This window comes from Anomaloglossus baeobatrachus, chromosome 12, assembly GCF_048569485.1.
Source record: "Anomaloglossus baeobatrachus isolate aAnoBae1 chromosome 12, aAnoBae1.hap1, whole genome shotgun sequence".
Lineage (NCBI taxonomy): Eukaryota > Metazoa > Chordata > Amphibia > Anura > Aromobatidae > Anomaloglossus > Anomaloglossus baeobatrachus.
In genome coordinates this window covers 285,852-305,068 of record NC_134364.1, presented here as the reverse complement: position 1 = coordinate 305,068, position 19,217 = coordinate 285,852, and the positions used below count along the sequence as shown (strand labels likewise).

Sequence of the window (19,217 nt, the reverse complement as noted above, 5' to 3'; positions counted from 1 at the left end):
CAATGGCGGCCGCGGAGCCGAGAGGATGGAATTTCCCTGGATAATTCCGGGGATTGATTCAACGAAAAATTAAGTGATTTTTCAATCTCTTCTCAGTCAGGAGAAAACGACTGGTACTGAAAGCTGGAAAGTACACGTACATGCACGCTCACCTCACCCGAGGAAGGAGCAACTACACGTACATGCACGCTCACCTCACCCGAGGAAGGCGCAGAGCACTACACGTACATGCACGCTCACCTCACCCGAGGAAGGAGCAACTACACGTACATGCACGCTCACCTCACCCGAGGAAGGCGCAGAGCACTACACGTACATGCACGCTCACCTCACCCGAGGAAGGCGCAACTACACGTACATGCACGCTCACCTCACCCGAGGAAGGCGCAGAGCACTACACGTACATGCACGCTCACCTCACCCGAGGAAGGCGCAGAGCACTACACGTACATGCACGCTCACCTCACCCGAGGAAGGCGCAGAGCACTACACGTACATGCACGCTCACCTCACCCGAGGAAGGAGCAACTACACGTACATGCACGCTCACCTCACCCGAGGAAGGCGCAGAGCACTACACGTACATGCACGCTCACCTCACCCGAGGAAGGCGCAGAGCACTACACGTACATGCACGCTCACCTCACCCGAGGAAGGCGCAGAGCACTACACGTACATGCACGCTCACCTCACCCGAGGAAGGAGCAACTACACGTACATGCACACTCACCTCACCCGAGGAAGGCGCAGAGCACTACACGTACATGCACGCTCACCTCACCCGAGGAAGGCGCAGAGCACTACACGTACATGCACGCTCACCTCACCCGAGGAAGGCGCAGAGCACTACACGTACATGCACGCTCACCTCACCCGAGGAAGGCGCAGAGCACTACACGTACATGCACGCTCACCTCACCCGAGGAAGGAGCAACTACACGTACATGCACGCTCACCTCACCCGAGGAAGGCGCAGAGCACTACACGTACATGCACGCTCACCTCACCCGAGGAAGGATCAACTACACGTACATGCACGCTCACCTCACCCGAGGAAGGAGCAACTACACGTACAAGCACGCTCACCTCACCCGAGGAAGGCGCAGAGCACTACACGTACATGCACGCTCACCTCACCCGAGGAAGGATCAACTACACGTACATGCACGCTCACCTCATCCGAGGAAGGAGCAGAGCACTACACGTACATGCACGATCACCTCACCCGAGGAAGGCGCAGAGCACTACACGTACATGCACGCTCACCTCACCCGAGGAAGGAGCAACTACACGTACATGCACGCTCACCTCACCCGAGGAAGGCGCAGAGCACTACACGTACATGCACGCTCACCTCACCCGAGGAAGGCGCAGAGCACTACACGTACATGCACGCTCACCTCACCCGAGGAAGGCGCAGAGCACTACACGTACATGCACGGTCACCTCACCCGAGGAAGGATCAACTACACGTACATGCACGCTCACCTCATCCGAGGAAGGAGCAGAGCACTACACGTACATGCACGATCACCTCACCCGAGGAAGGCGCAGAGCACTACACGTACATGCACGCTCACCTCACCCGAGGAAGGAGCAGAGCACTGCACGTACATGCACGCTCACCTCACCCGAGGAAGGAGCAGAGCACTACACGTACATGCACGCTCACCTCACCCGAGGAAAGCGCAGACCACTACACGTACATGCACGCTCACCTCACCCGAGGAAGGCGCAGAGCACTACACGTACATGCACGCTCACCTCACCCGAGGAAGGCGCAGAGCACTACACGTACATGCACGCTCACCTCACCCGAGGAACGCGCAGAGCACTACACGTACATGCACGCTCACCTCACCCGAGGAAGGCGCAGAGCACTACACGTACATGCACGCTCACCTCACCCGAGGAAGGAGCTGAGCACTACACATACATGCACGCTCACCTCACCCGAGGAAGGCGCAGAGCACTACACGTACATGCACGCTCACCTCACCCGAGGAAGGCGCAGAGCACTACACGTACATGCACGGTCACCTCACCCGAGGAACGATCAACTACACGTACATGCACGCTCACCTCACCCGAGGAAGGCGCAGAGCACTACACGTACATGCATGCTCACCTCACCCGAGGAAGGCGCAGAGCACTGCACGTACATGCACGCTCACCTCACCCGAGGAAGGAGCAGAGCACTACACGTACATGCACGCTCACCTCACCCGAGGAAAGCGCAGACCACTACACGTACATGCACGCTCACCTCACCCGAGGAAGGCGCAGAGCACTACACGTACATGCACGCTCACCTCACCCGAGGTAGGCGCAGAGCACTACACGTACATGCACGCTCACCTCACCCGAGGAACGCGCAGAGCACTACACGTACATGCACGCTCACCTCACCCGAGGAAGGCGCAGAGCACTACACGTATATGCACGCTCACCTCACCCGAGGAAGGAGCAGAGCACTGCACGTACATGCACGCTCACCTCACCCGAGGAAGGAGCAGAGCACTACACGTACATGCACGCTCACCTCACCCGAGGAAAGCGCAGACCACTACACGTACATGCACGCTCACCTCACCCGAGGAAGGCGCAGAGCACTACACGTACATGCACGCTCACCTCACCCGAGGAAGGCGCAGAGCACTACACGTACATGCACGCTCACCTCACCCGAGGAACGCGCAGAGCACTACACGTACATGCACGCTCACCTCACCCGAGGAAGGCGCAGAGCACTACACGTACATGCACGCTCACCTCACCCGAGGAAGGAGCTGAGCACTACACATACATGCACGCTCACCTCACCCGAGGAAGGCGCAGAGCACTACACGTACATGCACGCTCACCTCACCCGAGGAAGGCGCAGAGCACTACACGTACATGCACGGTCACCTCACCCGAGGAAGGATCAACTACACGTACATGCACGCTCACCTCACCCGAGGAAGGCGCAGAGCACTACACGTACATGCATGCTCACCTCACCCGAGGAAGGCGCAGAGCACTGCACGTACATGCACGCTCACCTCACCCGAGGAAGGAGCAGAGCACTACACGTACATGCACGCTCACCTCACCCGAGGAAAGCGCAGACCACTACACGTACATGCACGCTCACCTCACCCGAGGAAGGCGCAGAGCACTACACGTACATGCACGCTCACCTCACCCGAGGTAGGCGCAGAGCACTACACGTACATGCACGCTCACCTCACCCGAGGAACGCGCAGAGCACTACACGTACATGCACGCTCACCTCACCCGAGGAAGGCGCAGAGCACTACACGTATATGCACGCTCACCTCACCCGAGGAAGGAGCAGAGCACTACACGTACATGCACGATCACCTAACCCGAGGAAGGCGCAGAGCACTACACGTACATGCACGCTCACCTCACCCGAGGAAGGCGCAGAGCACTACACGTACATGCACGCTCACCTCACCCGAGGAAGGAGCAGAGCACTACACGTACATGCACGCTCACCTCACCCGAGGAAGGATCAACTACACGTACATGCACGCTCACCTCACCCGAGGAAGGCGCAGAGCACTACACGTACATGCACGCTCACCTCACCCGAGGAAGGAGCAGAGCACTACACGTACATGCACGCTCACCTCACCCGAGGAAGGAGCAACTACACGTACATGGACGCTCACCTCACCCGAGGAAGGCGCAGAGCACTACACGTACATGGACGCTCACCTCACCCGAGGAAGGAGCAGAGCACTACACGTACATGCACGCTCACCTCACCCGAGGAAGGCGCAGAGCACTACACGTACATGCACGCTCACCTCACCCGAGGAAGGCGCAGAGCATTACACGTACATGCACGTTCACCTCACCCGAGGAAGGCGCAGAGCACTACACGTACATGCACGCTCACCTCACCCGAGGAAGGCGCAGAGCACTACACGTACATGCACGCTCACCTCACCCGAGGAAGGAGCAGAGCACTACACGTACATGCACGCTCACCTCACCCGAGGAAGGCGCAGAGCACTACACGTACATGCACGCTCACCTCACCCGAGGAAGGCGCAGAGCACTACATGTACATGCACGCTCACCTATGCACGCTCCCCTCCACACTGACAAGAACTGGCCACAGGAAGGACAGCAAAGCATAGCCCCTAACACAAGCGGCAGGTGTCTCCCACCCGAGGAAGGCGCAGAGCACGACACGTACATGCACGCTCACCTGTGCACGCTCCCCTCCACACTGACAAGAACTGACCACGGGATAAACAGCAAAGCATAGCCCCATAACACAAGCTGCAGCGCGGTGCGGTCCCTCTGCTGAGACGGTGTCTTCTTACTCTCACAGGTTTGGTTTCAGAACAGACGAGCAAAGTGGAGAAAACGTGAGAAGTGCTGGGGCCGGAGCAGCGTGATGGCAGAATATGGCCTGTACGGAGCCATGGTCCGGCATTCCATCCCCCTCCCCGAATCCATCCTGAAATCCGCAAAGGACGGCATCATGGAGTCCTGCGCCCCCTGGCTGCTCGGTAAGACCTGTGTGCTGCGGGATCAGCGCTGAAGCCCCCCACGACTATGAGCCGCATGCCCCCGGATACTTCTGAGTGGCTATGATCACATCAAGCAGCCTGTCTATATATTCCTATACCGTAGTATTCAGACCTGCGGGAAAAGCTGGGTGTATGGGGCCGCCTGGTCTATATTCAGCCATAAACCAGACGTGGGAAAAGCTGGGTGTATGGGGCCGCCTGGTCTATATTCAGCTATAACCCAGACATATGGGAAAAGCTGGGTGTATGGGGCCGCCTGGTCTATATTCAGCCATAAACCAGACGTGTGAGAAAAGCTGGGTGTATGGGGCCCTTGGTCTATATTCAGACATAAACCAGACATGTGGGAAAAGCTGGGTGTATGGGGCCCTTGGTCTATATTCAGCCATAAACCAGACATGTGGGAAAAGCTGGGTGTATGGGGCCGCCTGGTCTATATTCAGCCATAAACCAGACGTGTGAGAAAAGCTGGGTGTATGGGGCCGCCGGGTCTATATTCAGCTATAAACCAGACGTGGGAAAAGCTGGGTGTATGGGGCTGCCTGGTCTATATTCAGCCATAAACCAGACGTGTGGGAAAAGCTGGGTGTATGGGGCCGCCTGGTCTATATTCAGCTATAAACCAGACATATGGGAAAAGCTGGGTGTATGGGGCCCTTGGTCTATATTCAGCCATAAACCAGACGTGTGAGAAAAGCTGGGTGTATGGAGCCGCCGGGTCTATATTCAGCCATAAACCAGACATGTGGGAAAAGCTGGGTGTATGGGGCCGCCTGGTCTATATTCAGCCATAAACCAGACGTGTGGGAAAAGCTGGGTGTATGGGGCCGCCTGGTCTATATTCAGCCATAAACCAGACATATGGGAAAAGCTGGGTGTATGGGGCCGCCTGGTCTATATTCAGCCATAAACCAGACGTGTGAGAAAAGCTGGGTGTATGGAGCCGCCTGGTCTATATTCAGCCATAAACCAGACGTGTGGGAAAAGCTGGGTGTATGGGGCCGCCTGGTCTATATTCAGCCATAAACCAGACATATGGGAAAAGCTGGGTGTATGGGGCCCTTGGTCTATATTCAGCCATAAACCAGACATATGGGAAAAGCTGGGTGTATGGGGCCGCCTGGTCTAAATTCAGCAATAAACCAGACGTGTGGGAAAAGCTGGGTGTATGGGGCCGCCTGGTCTATATTCAGCTATAAACCAGACGTGTGGGAAAAGCTGGGTGTATGGGGCCGCCTGGTCTATATTCAGCTATAATCCAGACATATGGGAAAAGCTGGGTGTATGGGGCCGCCTGGTCTATATTCAGCTATAAACCAGACGTGTGGGAAAAGCTGGGTGTATGGGGCCGCCTGGTCTATATTCAGCTATAAACCAGACATATGGGAAAAGCTGGGTGTATGGGGCCCTTGGTCTATATTCAGCCATAAACCAGACATATGGGAAAAGCTGGGTGTATGGGGCCGCCCGGTCTATATTCAGCCATAAACCAGACGTGTGAGAAAAGCTGGGTGTATGGAGCCGCCGGGTCTATATTCAGCCATAAACCAGACATATGGGAAAAGCTGGGTGTATGGGGCCCTTGGTCTATATTCAGCCATAAACCAGACATATGGGAAAAGCTGGGTGTATGGGGCCCTTGGTCTATATTCAGCTATAAACCAGACGTGTGGGAAAAGCTGGGTGTATGGGACTGCCTGGTCTATATTCAGCCATAAACCAGACGTGTGAGAAAAGCTGGGTGTATGGAGCCGCCGGGTCTATATTCAGCCATAAACCAGACATGTGGGAAAAGCTGGGTGTATGGGGCCGCCTGGTCTATATTCAGCCATAAACCAGACATATGGGAAAAGCTGGGTGTATGGGGCCCTTGGTCTATATTCAGCCATAAACCAGACATATGGGAAAAGCTGGGTGTATGGGGCCGCCTGGTCTATATTCAGCAATAAACCAGACGTGTGGGAAAAGCTGGGTGTATGGGGCCGCCTGGTCTATATTCAGCTATAAACCAGACGTGTGGGAAAAGCTGGGTGTATGGGGCCGCCTGGTCTATATTCAGCTATAATCCAGACATATGGGAAAAGCTGGGTGTATGGGGCCGCCTGGTCTATATTCAGCTATAAACCAGACGTGTGGGAAAAGCTGGGTGTATGGGGCCGCCTGGTCTATATTCAGCTATAAACCAGACATATGGGAAAAGCTGGGTGTATGGGGCCCTTGGTCTATATTCAGCCATAAACAAGACATATGGGAAAAGCTGGGTGTATGGGGCCGCCCGGTCTATATTCAGCCATAAACCAGACGTGTGAGAAAAGCTGGGTGTATGGAGCCGCCGGGTCTATATTCAGCCATAAACCAGACATATGGGAAAAGCTGGGTGTATGGGGCCCTTGGTCTATATTCAGCCATAAACCAGACATATGGGAAAAGCTGGGTGTATGGGGCCGCCTGGTCTATATTCAGCCATAAACCAGACATATGGGAAAAGCTGGGTGTATGGGGCCCTTGGTCTATATTCAGCTATAAACCAGACGTGTGGGAAAAGCTGGGTGTATGGGACTGCCTGGTCTATATTCAGCCATAAACCAGACGTGTGAGAAAAGCTGGGTGTATGGAGCCGCCGGGTCTATATTCAGCCATAAACCAGACACGTGGGAAAAGCTGGGTGTATGGGGCCGCCTGGTCTATATTCAGCTATAAACCAGACATATGGGAAAAGCTGGGTGTATGGGGCCGCCTGGTCTATATTCAGCCATAAACCAGACATATGGGAAAAGCTGGGTGTATGGGGCCGCCTGGTCTATATTCAGCCATAAACCAGACGTGTGGGAAAAGCTGGGTGTATGGGGCCGCCTGGTCTATATTCAGCCATAAACCAGACATGTGGGAAAAGCTGGGTGTATGGGGCCGCCTAGTCTATATTCAGCTATAACCCAGACATATGGGAAAAGCTGGGTGTATGGGACCGCCGGGTCTATATTCAGCCATAAACCAGACGTGTGGGAAAAGCTGGGTGTATGGGGCCGCCTGGTCTATATTCAGCCATAAACCAGACATGCGGGAAAAGCTGGGTGTATGGGGCCCTTGGTCTATATTCAGCCATAAACCAGACATATGGGAAAAGCTGGGTGTATGGGGCCGCCTGGTCTATATTCAGCTATAAACCAGACATATGGGAAAAGCTGGGTGTATGGGGCCGCCTGGTCTATATTCAGCCATAAACCAGACATATGGGAAAAGCTGGGTGTATGGGGCCGCCTGGTCTATATTCAGCCATAAACCAGACGTGTGGGAAAAGCTGGGTGTATGGGGCCGCCTGGTCTATATTCAGCCATAAACCAGACATGCGGGAAAAGCTGGGTGTATGGGGCCCTTGGTCTATATTCAGCCATAAACCAGACGTGTGAGAAAAGCTGGGTGTATGGAGCCGCCGGGTCTATATTCAGCCATAAACCAGACATGTGGGAAAAGCTGGGTGTATGGGGCCGCCTGGTCTATATTCAGCAATAAACCAGACGTGTGGGAAAAGATGGGTGTATGGGGCCGCCTGGTCTATATTCAGCCATAAACCAGACATATGGGAAAAGCTGGGTGTATGGGGCCGCCTGGTCTATATTCAGCCATAAACCAGACATATAGGAAAAGCTGGGTGTATGGGACCGCCTGGTCTATATTCAGCTATAACCCAGACATGTGGGAAAAGCTGGGTGTATGGGGCCGCCTGGTGTATATTCAGCTATAATCCAGACGTGTGGGAAAAGCTAAATGTATGGGGCCGCCTGGTCTATATTCAGCCATAAACCAGACATATGGGAAAAGCTGGGTGTATGGGGCCGCCTGGTCTATATTCAGCCATAAACCAGACATGTGGGAAAAGCTGGGTGTATGGGGCCGCCTGGTCTATATTCAGCTATAATCCAGACATGTGGGAAAAGCTGGGTGTATGGGGCCGCCTGGTCTATATTCAGCCATAAACCAGACATGTGGGAAAAGCTGGGTGTATGGGGCCGCCTGGTCTATATTCAGCTATAAACCAGACATATGGGAAAAGCTGGGTGTATGGGGCCGCCTGGTCTATATTCAGCCATAAACCAGACATATGGGAAAAGCTGGGTGTATGGGGCCGCCTGGTCTATATTCAGCTATAAACCAGACATATGGGAAAAGCTGGGTGTATGGGGCCGCCTGGTCTATATTCAGCTATAAACCAGACATATGGGAAAAGCTGGGTGTATGGGGCCGCCTGGTCTATATTCAGCTATAAACCAGACATATGGGAAAAGCTGGGTGTATGGGGCCGCCTGGTCTATATTCAGCTATAAACCAGACGTGTGGGAAAAGCTGGGTGTATGGGGCTGCCTGGTCTATATTCAGCCATAATCCAGACATGTGGGAAAAGCTGGGTGTATGGGGCTGCCTGGTCTATATTCAGCCATAAACCAGACATGTGGGAAAAGCTGGGTGTATGGGGCCGCCTGGTCTATATTCAGCTATAAACCAGACATATGGGAAAAGCTGGGTGTATGGGGCCGCCTGGTCTATATTCAGCCATAAACCAGACGTGTGGGAAAAGCTGGGTGTATGGGGCCGCCTGGTCTATATTCAGCTATAAACCAGACATATGGGAAAAGCTGGGTGTATGGGGCTGCCTGGTCTATATTCAGCTATAAACCAGACGTGTGAGAAAAGCTGGGTGTATGGGGCCGCCTGGTCTATATTCAGCTGTAAACCAGACATATGGGAAAAGCTGGGTGTATGGGGCTGCCTGGTCTATATTCAGCTATAAACCAGACGTGTGGGAAAAGCTGGGTGTATGGGGCCGCCGGGTGTATATTCAGCTATAACCCAGACATATGGGAAAAGCTGGGTGTATGGGACCGCCGGGTGTATATTCAGCTATAACCCAGACATATGGGAAAAGCTGGGTATATGGGGCCGCCTGGTCTATCTTCAGCTATAAACCAGACATGTGGGAGAAGCTGGGTATATGGGGCCGCCTGGTCTATATTCAGCTATAATCCAGACGTGTGGGAAAAGCTGGGTGTATGGGGCCGCCGGGTGTATATTCAGCCATAAACCAGACATATGAGAAAAGCTGGGTGTATGGGACCGCCTGGTCTATATTCAGCCATAAACCAGACATATGGGAAAAGCTGGGTGTATGGGGCCGCCTGGTCTATATTCAGCCATAAACTAGACATATGGGAAAAGCTGGGTGTATGGGGCCGCCTGGTCTATATTCAGCCATAAACCAGACATGTGGGAAAAGCTGGGTGTATGGGACCGCCGGGTCTATATTCAGCCATAAACCAGACGTGTGGGAAAAGCTGGGTGTATGGGACCGCCGGGTGTATATTCAGCTATAACCCAGACATGTGGGAAAAGCTGGGTGTATGGGGCCGCCTGGTCTATATTCATCTATAAACCAGACATATGGGAAAAACTGGGTGTATGGGGCCGCCTGGTCTATATTCAGCCATAAACCAGACATATGGGAAAAGCTGGGTGTATGGGGCCGCCTGGTCTATATTCAGCTATAAACCAGACGTGTGGGAAAAGCTGGGTGTATGGGACCGCCTGGTCTATATTCAGCCATAAACCAGACATGTGGGAAAAGCTGGGTGTATGGGGCCGCCTGGTCTATATTCAGCTATAAACCAGACATATGGGAAAAGCTGGGTGTATGGGGCCGCCTGGTCTATATTCAGCTATAAACCAGACATATGGGAAAAGCTGGGTGTATGGGGCCGCCTGGTCTATATTCAGCCATAAACCAGACATATGGGAAAAGCTGGGTGTATGGGGCCGCCTGGTCTATATTCAGCTATAAACCAGACATATGGGAAAAGCTGGGTGTATGGGGCCGCCTGGTCTATATTCAGCTATAAACCAGACATATGGGAAAAGCTGGGTGTATGGGGCCGCCTGGTCTATATTCAGCCATAATCCAGACATATGGGAAAAGCTGGGTGTATGGGGCCGCCTGGTCTATATTCAGCTATAAACCAGACATATGGGAAAAGCTGGGTGTATGGAGCCGCCTGGTCTATATTCAGCCATAATCCAGACATATGGGAAAAGCTGGGTGTATGGGGCCGCCTGGTCTATATTCAGCTATAAACCAGACATATGGGAAAAGCTGGGTGAATGGGGCCGCCTGGTCTATATTCAGCCATAAACCAGACATATGGGAAAAGCTGGGTGTATGGGGCCGCCTGGTCTATATTCAGCCATAATCCAGACATGTGGGAAAAGCTGGGTGTATGGGGCCGCCTGGTCTATATTCAGCTATAAACCAGACATATTGGAAAAGCTGGGTGTATGGGGCCGCCTGGTCTATATTCAGCCATAATCCAGACATATGGGAAAAGCTGGGTGTATGGGGCTGCCTGGTCTATATTCAGCTATAAACCAGACATATGGGAAAAGCTGGGTGTATGGGGCCGCCTGGTCTATATTCAGCCATAAACCAGACATATGGGAAAAGCTGGGTGTATGGGGCCGCCTGGTCTATATTCAGCTATAAACCAGACATATGGGAAAAGCTGGGTGTATGGGGCCGCCTGGTCTATATTCAGCCATAAACCAGACATGTGGGAAAAGCTTGGTGTATGGGGCCGCCTGGTCTATATTCAGCTATAACCCAGACATGTGGGAAAAGCTGGGTGTATGGGGCCGCCGGGTGTATATTCAGCTATAACCCAGACATGTGGGAAAAGCTGGGTGTATGGGGCCGCCTGGTCTATATTCAGCCATAATCCAGACATATGGGAAAAGCTGGGTGTATGGGGCCGCCTGGTCTATATTCAGCCATAAACCAGACATGTGGGAAAAGCTGGGTGTATGGGGCCGCCTGGTCTATATTCAGCTATAAACCAGACGTGTGGGAAAAGCTGGGTATATGGGACCGCCGGGTGTATATTCAGCTATAATCCAGACGTGTGGGAAAAGCTGGGTGTATGGGGCCGCCTGGTCTCTATTCAGCCATAAACCAGACGTGTGGGAAAAGCTGGGTGTATGGGACCGCCGGGTGTATATTCAGCTATAATCCAGACATGTGGGAAAAGCTGGGTGTATGGGGCCGCCTGGTCTATATTCAGCCATAAACCAGACATATGGGAAAAGCTGGGTGTATGGGGCCGCCTGGTCTATATTCAGCTATAAACCAGACATATGGGAAAAGCTGGGTGTATGGGGCTGCCTGGTCTATATTCAGCCATAAACCAGACATATGGGAAAAGCTGGGTGTATGGGGCCGCCTGGTCTATATTCAGCTATAAACCAGACATGTGGGAAAAGCTGGGTGTATGGGGCCGCCTAGTCTATATTCAGCCATAAACCAGACGTGTGGGAAAAGCTGGGTGTATGGGGCCGCCTGGTCTATATTCAGCTATAAACCAGACATATGGGAAAAGCTGGGTGTATGGGGCCGCCTGGTCTATATTCAGCCATAAACCAGACATATGGGAAAAGCTGGGTGTATGGGGCTGCCTGGTCTATATTCAGCTATAAACCAGACGTGTGGGAAAAGCTGGGTGTATGGGGCCGCCGGGTGTATATTCAGCTATAACCCAGACATATGGGAAAAGCTGGGTGTATGGGACCGCCGGGTGTATATTCAGCTATAACCCAGCCATATGGGAAAAGCTGGGTATATGGGGCCGCCTGGTCTATATTCAGCTATAAACCAGACATGTGGGAGAAGCTGGGTATATGGGGCCGCCTGGTCTATATTCAGCTATAATCCAGACGTGTGGGAAAAGCTGGGTGTATGGGGCCGCCGGGTGTATATTCAGCTATAACCCAGACAAATGGGAAAAGCTGGGTGTATGGGGCCGCCTGGTCTATATTCAGCTATAAACCAGACGTGTGAGAAAAGCTGGGTGTATGGGGCCGCCGGGTGTATATTCAGCCATAAACCAGACATATGGGAAAAGCTGGGTGTATGGGGCCGCCTGGTCTATATTCAGCTATAAACCAGACGTGTGAGAAAAGCTGGGTGTATGGGGCCGCCTGGTCTATATTCAGCCATAAACCAGACATATGGGAAAAGCTGGGTGTATGGGGCCGCCTGGTCTATATTCAGCCATAAACCAGACATGTGGGAAAAGCTGGGTGTATGGGACCGCCGGGTCTATATTCAGCCATAAACCAGACGTGTGGGAAAAGCTGGGTGTAAGGGACCGCCGGGTGTATATTCAGCTATAATCCAGACATGTGGGAAAAGCTGGGTGTATGGGGCCGCCTGGTCTATATTCAGCTATAAACCAGACATGTGGGAAAAGCTGGGTGTATGGGGCCGCCTGGTCTATATTCAGCTATAAACCAGACATATGGGAAAAGCTGGGTGTATGGGGCCGCCCGGTCTATATTCAGCTATAAACCAGACATATGGGAAAAGCTGGGTGTATGGGGCCGCCTGGTCTATATTCAGCCATAAACCAGACATATGGGAAAAGCTGGGTGTATGGGGCCGCCTGGTCTATATTCAGCTACAAACCAGACATATGGGAAAAGCTGGGTGTATGGGGCCGCCTGGTCTATATTCAGCTATAAACCAGACATATGGGAAAAGCTGGGTGTATGGGGCCGCCTGGTCTATATTCAGCCATAATCCAGACATATGGGAAAAGCTGGGTGTATGGGGCCGCCTGGTCTATATTCAGCTATAAACCAGACATATGGGAAAAGCTGGGTGTATGGAGCCGCCTGGTCTATATTCAGCCATAATCCAGACATATGGGAAAAGCTGGGTGTATGGGGCCGCCTGGTCTATATTCAGCTATAAACCAGACATATGGGAAAAGCTGGGTGTATGGGGCCGCCTGGTCTATATTCAGCCATAATCCAGACATGTGGGAAAAGCTGGGTGTATGGGGCCGCCTGGTCTATATTCAGCTATAAACCAGACATATGGGAAAAGCTGGGTGTATGGGGCCGCCTGGTCTATATTCAGCTATAAACCAGACATATGGGAAAAGCTGGGTGTATGGGGCCGCCTGGTCTATATTCAGCCATAAACCAGACATATGGGAAAAGCTGGGTGTATGGGGCCGCCTGGTCTATATTCAGCTATAAACCAGACATATGGGAAAAGCTGGGTGTATGGGGCCGCCTGGTCTATATTCAGCTATAAACCAGACATATGGGAAAAGCTGGGTGTATGGGGCCGCCTGGTCTATATTCAGCCATAATCCAGACATATGGGAAAAGCTGGGTGTATGGGGCCGCCTGGTCTATATTCAGCTATAAACCAGACATATGGGAAAAGCTGGGTGTATGGAGCCGCCTGGTCTATATTCAGCCATAATCCAGACATATGGGAAAAGCTGGGTGTATGGGGCCGCCTGGTCTATATTCAGCTATAAACCAGACATATGGGAAAAGCTGGGTGTATGGGGCCGCCTGGTCTATATTCAGCCATAATCCAGACATGTGGGAAAAGCTGGGTGTATGGGGCCGCCTGGTCTATATTCAGCTATAAACCAGACATATGGGAAAAGCTGGGTGTATGGGGCCGCCTGTTCTATATTCAGCCATAATCCAGACATATGGGAAAAGCTGGGTGTATGGGGCTGCCTGGTCTATATTCAGCTATAAACCAGACATATGGGAAAAGCTGGGTGTATGGGGCCGCCTGGTCTATATTCAGCCATAAACCAGACATATGGGAAAAGCTGGGTGTATGGGGCCGCCTGGTCTATATTCAGCTATAAACCAGACATATGGGAAAAGCTGGGTGTATGGGGCCGCCTGGTCTATATTCAGCCATAAACCAGACATATGGGAAAAGCTGGGTGTATGGGGCCGCCTGATCTATATTCAGCTATAACCCAGACATGTGGGAAAAGCTGGGTGTATGGGGCCGCCGGGTGTATATTCAGCTATAACCCAGACATGTGGGAAAAGCTGGGTGTATGGGGCCGCCTGGTCTATATTCAGCCATAATCCAGACATATGGGAAAAGCTGGGTGTATGGGGCCGCCTGGTCTATATTCAGCCATAAACCAGACATGTGGGAAAAGCTGGGTGTATGGGGCCGCCGGGTCTATATTCAGCTATAAACCAGACGTGTGGGAAAAGCTGGGTGTATTGGACCGCCGGGTGTATATTCAGCTATAATCCAGACGTGTGGGAAAAGCTGTGTGTATGGGGCCGCCTGGTCTATATTCAGCCATAAACCAGACATGTGGGAAAAGCTGGGTGTATGGGGCCGCCTGGTCTATATTCAGCTATAAACCAGACGTGTGGGAAAAGCTGGGTGTATTGGACCGCCGGGTGTATATTCAGCTATAATCCAGACATGTGGGAAACGCTGGGTGTATGGGGCCGCCTGTTCTATATTCAGCCATAAACCAGACATATGGGAAAAGCTGGGTGTATGGGGCCGCCTGGTCTATATTCAGCTATAAACCAGACATATGGGAAAAGCTGGGTGTATGGGGCTGCCTGGTCTATATTCAGCCATAAACCAGACATATGGGAAAAGCTGGGTGTATGGGGCCGCCTGGTCTATATTCAGCCATAAACCAGACATGTAGGAAAAGCTGGGTGTATGGGGCCGCCTAGTCTATATTCAGCTATAAACCAGACATATGGGAAAAGCTGGGTGTATGGGGCCGCCTGGTCTATATTCAGCCATAAACCAGACATGTAGGAAAAGCTGGGTGTATGGGGCCGCCTGGTCTATATTCAGCTATAAACCAGACATATGGGAAAAGCTGGGTGTATGGGGCCGCCTGGTCTATATTCAGCTATAAACCAGACATATGGGAAAAGCTGGGTGTATGGGGCCGCCTGGTCTATATTCAGCTATAAACCAGACTTATGGGAAAAGCTGGGTGTATGGGGCCGCCTGGTCTATATTCAGCCATAAACCAGACATGTGGGAAAAGCTGGGTGTATGGGGCCGCCTGGTCTATATTCAGCTATAAACCAGACGTGGGAAAAGCTGGGTGTATGGGACCGCCGGGTGTATATTCAGCTATAATCCAGACATGTGGGAAAAGCTGGGTGTATGGGGCCGCCTGGTCTATATTCAGCTATAAACCAGACGTGTGGGAAAAGCTGGGTGTATGGGGCCGCCTGGTCTATATTCAGCCATAATCGAGACATATGGGAAAAGCTGGGTGTATGGGGCCGCCTAGTCTATATTCAGCCATAAACCAGACATGTGGGAAAAGCTGGGTGTATGGGGCTGCCTGGTCGATATTCAGCCATAATCGAGACATATGGGAAAAGCTGGGTGTATGGGGCCGCCTGGTCTATATTCAGCTATAAACCAGACATATGGGAAAAGCTGGGTGTATGGGGCCGCCTGGTCTATATTCAGCCATAATCGAGACATACGGGAAAAGCTGGGTGTATGGGACCACCTGGTCTATATTCAGCTATAAACCAGACATATGGGAAAAGCTGGGTGTATGGGGCCGCCTGGTCTATATTCAGCTATAAACCAGACATATGGGAAAAGCTGGGTGTATGGGGCCGCCTGGTCTATATTCAGCCATAAACCAGACATGTGAGAAAAGCTAAATGTATGGGGCTGCCTGGTCTATATTCAGCTATAAACCAGACATGTGGGAAAAGCTGGGTGTATGGGGCCGCCTGGTCTATATTCAGCTATAATCCAGACATGTGGGAAAAGCTGGGTGTATGGGGCCGCCTGGTCTATTTTCAGCTATAAACCAGACATGTGGGAAAAGCTGGGTGTATGGGGCTGCCTGGTCAATATTCAGCCATAATTGAGACATATGGGAAAAGCTGGGTGTATGGGGCCGCCTGGTCTATATTCAGCTATAAACCAGACGTGTGGGAAAAGCTGGGTGTATGGGGCCGCCTGGTCTATATTCAGCCATAAACCAGACTTATGGGAAAAGCTGGGTGTATGGGGCCGCCTGGTCTATATTCAGCTATAAACCAGACATATGGGAAAAGCTGGGTGTATGGGGCCGCCAGGTCTATATTCAGCCATAAACCAGACATATGGGAAAAGCTGGGTGTATGGGGCCGCCTGGTCTATATTCAGCTATAAACCAGACATATGGGAAAAGCTGGGTGTATGGGGCTGCATGGTCTATATTCAGCTATAAACCAGACGTGTGGGAAAAGCTGGGTGTATGGGGCCGCCGGGTGTATATTCAGCTATAACCCAGACATATGGGAAAAGCTGGGTGTATGGGACCGTCGGGTGTATATTCAGCTATAACCCAGCCATATGGGAAAAGCTGGGTATATGGGGCCGCCTGGTCTATATTCAGCTATAAACCAGACATGTGGGAGAAGCTGAGTATATGGGGCCGCCTGGTCTATATTCAGCTATAATCCAGACGTGTGGGAAAAGCTGGGTGTATGGGGCCGCCGGGTGTATATTCAGCTATAACCCAGACATATGGGAAAAGCTGGGTGTATGGGGCCGCCTGGTCTATATTCAGCTATAAACCAGACGTGTGGGAAAAGCTGGGTGTATGGGGCCGCCGGGTGTATATTCAGCCATAAACCAGACATATGGGAAAAGCTGGGTGTATGGGACCGCCTGGTCTATATTCAGCCATAAACCAGACATATGGGAAAAGCTGGGTGTATGGGGCCGCCTGGTCTATATTCAGCTATAAACCAGACGTGTGAGAAAAGCTGGGTGTATGGGGCCGCCTGGTCTATATTCAGCCATAAACCAGACATATGGGAAAAGCTGGGTGTATGGGGCCGCCTGGTCTATATTCAGCCATAAACCAGACATGTGGGAAAAGCTGGGTGTATGGGACCGCCGGGTCTATATTCAGCCATAAACCAGACGTGTGGGAAAAGCTGGGTGTAAGGGACCGCCGGGTGTATATTCAGCTATAATCCAGACATGTGGGAAAAGCTGGGTGTATGGGGCCGCCTGGTCTATATTCAGCTATAAACCAGACATGTGGGAAAAGCTGGGTGTATGGGGCCGCCTGGTCTATATTCAGCTATAAACCAGACATATGGGAAAAGCTGGGTGTATGGGGCCGCCTGGTCTATATTCAGCTATAAACCAGACATATGGGAAAAGCTGGGTGTATGGGGCCGCCTGGTCTATATTCAGCCATAAACCAGACATATGGGAAAAGCTGGGTGTATGGGGCCGCCTGGTCTATATTCAGCTATAAACCAGACATATGGGAAAAGCTGGGTGTATGGGGCCGCCTGGTCTATATTCAGCTATAAACCAGACGTGTGGGAAAAGCTGGGTGTATGGGGCCGCCTGGTCTATATTCAGCTATAAACCAGACATATGGGAAAAGCTGGGTGTATGGGGCCGCCTGGTCTATATTCAGCCATAATCCAGACATATGGGAAAAGCTGGGTGTATGGGGCCGCCTGGTCTATATTGAGCTATAAACCAGACATATGGGAAAAGCTGGGTGTATGGAGCCGCCTGGTCTATATTCAGCCATAATCCAGACATATGGGAAAAGCTGGGTGTATGGGGCCGCCTGGTCTATATTCAGCTATAAACCAGACATATGGGAAAAGCTGGGTGTATGGGGCCGCCTGGTCTATATTCAGCCATAATCCAGACATGTGGGAAAAGCTGGGTGTATGGGGCCGCCTGGTCTATATTCAGCTATAAACCAGACATATGGGAAAAGCTGGGTGTATGGGGCCGCCTGGTCTATATTCAGCCATAATCCAGACATATGGGAAAAGCTGGGTGTATGGGGCTGCCTGGTCTATATTCAGCTATAAACCAGACATATGGGAAAAGCTGGGTGTATGGGGCCGCCTGGTCTATATTCAGCCATAAACCAGACATATGGGAAAAGCTGGGTGTATGGGGCCGCCTGGTCTATATTCAGCTATAAACCAGACATATGAGAAATGCTGGGTGTATGGGGCCGCCTGGTCTATATTCAGCCATAAACCAGACATATGGGAAAAGCTGGGTGTATGGGGCCGCCTGGTCTATATTCAGCTATAACCCAGACATGTGGGAAAAGCTGGGTGTATGGGGCCGCCGGGTGTATATTCAGCTATAACCCAGACATGTGGGAAAAGCTGGGTGTATGGGGCCGCCTGGTCTATATTCAGCCATAATCCAGACATATGGGAAAAGCTGGGTGTATGGGGCCGCCTGGTCTATATTCAGCCATAAACCAGACATGTGGGAAAAGCTGGGTGTATGGGGCCGCCTGGTCTATATTCAGCTATAAACCAGACGTGTGGGAAAAGCTGGGTGTATTGGACCGCCGGGTGTATATTCAGCTATAATCCAGACGTGTGGGAAAAGCTGGGTGTATGGGGCCGCCTGGTGTATATTCAGCCATAAACCAGACGTGTGGGAAAAACTGGGTGTATGGGACCGCCGGGTGTATATTCAGCTATAATCCAGACATGTGGGAAAAGCTGGGTGTATGGGGCCGCCTGGTCTATATTCAGCCATAAACCAGACATGTGGGAAAAGCTGGGTGTATGGGGCCGCCTGGTCTATATTCAGCTATAAACCAGACGTGTGGGAAAAGCTGGGTGTATTGGACCGCCGGGTGTATATTCAGCTATAATCCTGACATGTGGGAAAAGCTGGGTGTATGGGGCCGCCTGTTCTATATTCAGCCATAAACCAGACATATGGGAAAAGCTGGGTGTATGGGGCCGCCTGGTCTATATTCAGCTATAAACCAGACATATGGGAAAAGC

At 52.0% G+C, this 19,217-nt stretch overlaps 1 protein-coding gene across 4 annotated transcripts in view; it reads left to right on the top strand.

Annotated features, from left to right (window-relative positions):
- Positions 1–19,217, top strand: part of VSX2 (visual system homeobox 2) — a 296,322-nt gene that overhangs the window by 230,066 nt on the left and 47,039 nt on the right. For all 4 annotated transcript variants that reach the window (XM_075330864.1, XM_075330862.1, XM_075330863.1 and 1 more), the window contains exon 4: positions 4,352–4,532. In XM_075330864.1, coding sequence (XP_075186979.1) covers positions 4,352–4,532 — 181 coding nt within the window. The remainder of the gene's footprint in view (positions 1–4,351; positions 4,533–19,217) is intronic.